The sequence below is a fragment of the Micromesistius poutassou genome (assembly GCF_964030765.1).
Source record: "Micromesistius poutassou genome assembly, chromosome: 2".
Classification (NCBI taxonomy): domain Eukaryota; kingdom Metazoa; phylum Chordata; class Actinopteri; order Gadiformes; family Gadidae; genus Micromesistius; species Micromesistius poutassou.
The window spans coordinates 11,828,931-11,833,860 of NC_140272.1; the positions used below are offsets into that span (position 1 = coordinate 11,828,931).

The following is a 4,930-nucleotide window of genomic DNA, read 5'->3' on the forward strand; positions in this document are numbered from 1 at the left end:
TAGAATGCATTATTGCAATGATTTTGAAGAATAATATAGGCCTACACACTAACATTGGATATCTGGACTATAGTCTAGAAGATATTCTGTGTATTCGCGTGCAAAATATAGTATGGTAGCCGCCAATTATACAAAAGGCCAAGATCTATTGAAGTCTATACAATAGCCTACAACAATATACAATTAGATACAAAAGTCTACCCAATTATGTCCAACGACATTTTGCACGCATTTGTCCATTGCATAGCCTAATCTATAGGAACAACAGTTAATGCGTACTGTGAGACTGACACGGAAGACAAACTGCTGCACGCCTCCGTCCCCCGTTGACATTTGAGGAATGGTAGTAAGATCCAATGGTCCGAACGTACATTGGGCGGTATCTCGAGTGTTACCCGCCAATCACTGATCCAAACTCGGTGAGAGGTACCACCCACTGTACGTTCGGAGCCTTGGATCTAGCTGCTACGGTTTAGGAATGATAAAAGTCCCGCCTTGCCCCAGGCTATAGCCTCACTGGAGCCGGCGTGCGTCTGCGGCAGATTGCCTTTGCTCATTATAGCAATTATTTTACTCCAATTCAACCCCTGCTTGAATAGAAGAGACGTCAAAGGAAAGCCTTTAAAGGGGTCACGGGCTAGCCTATAATTTCCTCATAATCTCTCATTTTGTTGAGGAGGCTATTTGCAGCAATTTACATACATATTTAAGGATTTATTACAACTGTTCCTCTCGTCCTTATGTGTATTCAAGAATGTCCACTGAATTTGTGATGGCTTTGCCGTGGTTACACCTGGTCGCCTATTAAATATACACGATAATGACACTCGCCCCTTAAAATGTACAAGTGGTATTTTACCTCTCAAAGACTGCTTCGAAACCAGTTTGAAGTTGTCGATATTGGTCACCACCGCCCCCTAATAAATTCTGCTGGCGCCAGCAAAATCAGAGTTAGTGATTTCAAAGCTATGGCTTACAGACAGCCTCAGAAATATGTAGACCTACAACCTACGTTTTACTCAGTCCAATGACATTTGACAGGTTTTTAGACTTCCCCATAAAACACACATAGTGCAAAGTATGTGTGTGCCGATGCAAACAGTATTTGGCCCGGCCAAATACGTCACATGATCCAATATTAATCTAATATGGCTTTAGGCCTTAAATTAGGGGGTTCTTAGAGCTTCTTTAAGAAGTTTTGTAAACCTGCTTGTTCTCAATGTGTGTTCGTGTTTGTAGACATATATCCACGATGCCTATAGGCTACACTAAAAAATAAAAGCTCAGTTCTTCATAGTCTAATTGGGTTTAGGCCTATTTGTTATTTTGTTATAAATTCGAACAAACATTTACCAATAATTCACCCCCACAATATACAGGTATACCTGCCTTTTAAGTGAGATATTAAATTGTTGTGGTATTGTCTGTATATGATTGGTTTGCTGGTTTGGTTGGTTGATTGTTTATTTTTGTTTATAATTGTTGTAAGCAATTTAGATTATATTTGCACGCAACAAGTACTTAAATAAATATAAATAGTCCTCCTAAACATTTTATTAGATTAACGAATTGTGCCAGTCAAGACGAACAACTGCTTCATGAAAAGAATAAACAATTTATTGTTAATTTATGTCACAAATATAGTCATAATATAAATGAGGGTATTCTTCAAATATACATATTTTACAGTACACAAATCCCTTTCGAAGGGAATCATTCCGACAAACAGACAGTGCTGTTATACAATGCTGTGGTTCTCTAATTTAGCAAAAAAGAGCATTTGATGACAGTTAGTGACCCACTATAGGTGTGCATCATCATGTCTATGAACGCAACGTGAACGGGGTTGGAGTGTGTCACCAACCCAGAATCAGAGCCCAACCTACCTGGGGATTGATATTTTTGTAGGTGCAAAACGACACACACTGCGCCACTGTCGCACATTGTTTGTATAGCCCTTTAAATCTGGCTGACGTCCAAGCCCGCCACGAATTGTCAAGACAGGGGGGCTATCTTTGACACACACTCTGTGGAATATTGCTGTCCTGTTGTCCAAAACTTTACTATCAGGTCATCATGAACATGTAGGCCCTACAGCAGTGACGGTGCAAGCGCCTACAGCCCTTACACCCATGAATCTGCTGATGGGGCCCCGTGGTGTCCATAAGGTCAGCCGGACAGCGCGCTACGGTCCGTGGTCCCCACTCAAGCGAGATGGTACATACTGTATCCGACGTGAGCAGCGTACAGTCCTACGGGTGACACTGGCAGAGAGTGCCTATGGAACGGATGGGAGCCACTGTAAGACCCCGGGACGTGCGCACCGAGAGGAAAGGAAATTCCGAAAGCTGGAGGAAGCATAGGCTTGGCTGCCATTTTCAGTTTTTCCAATTCCGCCTCCTGGAGTCGCTTGGCTTTCGCCCGTCTGTTCTGGAACCATATTTTCACTTGTGTCTCTGTCAGGTTGAGGGAGCTGGAGAACTCTGCGCGCTCGGCGATGGAGAGGTACTGCTTCTGGCGGAACTTCCTCTCCAGTGCCAGGAGCTGGGACGTGGTGAACGGAGTCCGGGGCTTTCGGTTGGTTTTGTGCTTCCTCAGGGGACAGGCCGGAGGACTCAGCCGTCCTGTGAAAAACAGCGGATGTTTGTCAGATTCAAAGCGTGTAAAACGAGGAGGAGCAGCTTATTTTTTGAGGCAATTGGCATATTTTTGCACAAGAGGCCAGTAGCATTAAATGCAGGAGGTAATAGGTTGCATTGTGAGCACAGTGACTTCACTAAACATCGAGAAACAACGCAACATGTATAGGACTATAAGAAGGCTAGTAGTCAGGAGGTATAATAAAACGGGAACTTACGTGGAGGCGTGGGAGAAAAACGAGGATTCTGTAACCAGGAATTCCTGTCCTTGCTGTCCGGACTCTCGGGTTTGATCAGCACGTCGTCCTGCATGTTCATGATGTCGCCCACTGAAAACGAGGAGCCCATGGCCAGAGAAGAAACCGAACTATCCACATTGGAGAGGGAGCCCATTCGTACGCCCAGCGCGTGGGACGTCCCGGCGACGGACGAGTGGTCGTGGGATGACAAATCCCTACTGGGTTTTCTGTCAGCCATCAGCGCCTCGACGCTGAAGGGGAGAATGGCCACTTTGGGCTTCACCGTCTGAGTCTCCTCCGGGGTAGTGAGGCTCGTCTGCTGCATGTCGCTCCGGCTGACGAGGAGAGAGCGCGGGGGGACGTCTTCGGTCTTCAAACCAACTGTTAGAGTGGACATGGCGGCAGATGGGGCCATACAGGTCCGACCGATATCGGTTTGGGGCTAAACTTGGGAGTGGAAATAAATGGCACAAAGTTTGCTTCGGTGTATGTGTTCTTATGGTATCCTCATGTTTTTATGAGGGTAAAGTGAAGTGCAGTGCTTTAAGGCAGGCGCTGGGGACGCGTTGGCCAATCAGGGACGAGATGGGCTGGCCGTGTTTCACCCCCAGAAACAAACTCCAAGGCGATGCGAGTGGCATAGTCAACCATAAAGTCGCTCTGTTCAAAGATAAACATAGGCCGTCGGGTTTTTTGGGGGTCAGGTGTAGGACTATAAAAGAGTTGAATCCCACAAAAACGAACGGTCAAATCAGAATTGCAAATGAGAACACAATGCTTAATAACTGTGTGGACATATATTATCTCCGGCGGATGATTGAATGTGCAATTGCCATTTTAATACATATCGGTTACAATGTTACAAATAAAGTCGTTAAGGTTTACGCGCTGAAACATCCGGGATGGTGGCGTGGTGGAGTATTGCTCAACAGTTGAGTCCCTAACGCGACGGGCCTCTTGTATAGAGCGCTGCTTATTGATGGCTGCAGGGCTCTAATCAGATTGAAACACACAAGCCTTCGTAGTCATTTAGGGGTAATTATCGGGCTTGGGGAGGGATCATGGGGATATTTACCCTTTGACTACATCCCTGGAAGTAAAAAGTCGACGTAGGAGGGCGCAGTGTAGAGCCAACTAGAGATTGAAGCGAGGAGGACGGTATACCTGCCTACCTAAACCGGTGCAATTATTTTCAGACTTTTTGCCCATTAAAGAGGATCGGCCTTCTCATTGTGTAAGACAATACTTGTATCTCCATATCGCACGAATAATTTGTCAAAACCCTTATCTAAGTTAAAACACAAAGGACATGAACCGAATGACTTTTTGTGTCATTAAATGTTATTTTTAATCCAACTACTTTACTCATCAACATTTACAAAAAAATAAAACCACTTTTTGCGGTGTCAGTTCTCAGGGAAGCGGCTCCGTCGCTAATTGCTAGGCATAAACAATCTGTCACGAATCGTCAGTCTCCTTAATAGGCAGACAAGTTATGTTGTTTTTAGGCGCCAGCAGCGGCGGGATCAAAGCGCTCGACTCTAGGCAGACTATTGAATACTTTAACCCGCATCGAGAACGCTGCCCGCCTCCTCCCTGCTCGCCTTAGCCCTGGGACATTAGGCCATTCAGCTTGAAAAATTAGCTTTCTCAGCCGATCGCATGCCATTTCCAACTATTCAAATGAGCACCACAGAAGTAAGTGTGTAAAAGAAGGCTACTCATATGAAAAGGTCAGCTCTTCCCACTAGCTGTTTTTTAGAGTCTCATAGTGACTTGTATTCTTTTAGAAATCCCTTCCAGAAACGTGGTCAAACTTTGATATAAATAAATAAATCACGCACTATGAGCCATAGACTACTAGTAAATGTATTAACGTCGTGAATGCATTCACGTTACAATTACGAGGTAAATGTCAGTATCGTGCCAAACTTAACTTTTCCATAACGGACATAAGAACGTGCATATTGCATTTTTTTTTTGTTACATGTGCATGTTTGGAAACATTTAAGCCCATAACCTGGAATGAGCACTGCGCGTCTCACCGCGCCG

The 4,930-nt window shown here is 44.7% G+C and overlaps 1 protein-coding gene across 1 annotated transcript; it reads right to left on the reverse strand.

Annotated features, from left to right (window-relative positions):
• Positions 1-2,205: 2,205 nt before the first annotated feature.
• Positions 2,206-3,293, reverse strand: msx1a (muscle segment homeobox 1a; the record flags this gene model as incomplete). Its single annotated transcript, XM_084464203.1, has 2 exons — positions 2,206-2,624; positions 2,858-3,293. 2 exons carry the CDS (start codon positions 3,291-3,293, stop codon positions 2,206-2,208), a joined length of 855 nt encoding a protein of 284 aa, XP_084320329.1.
• Positions 3,294-4,930: the final 1,637 nt, after the last annotated feature.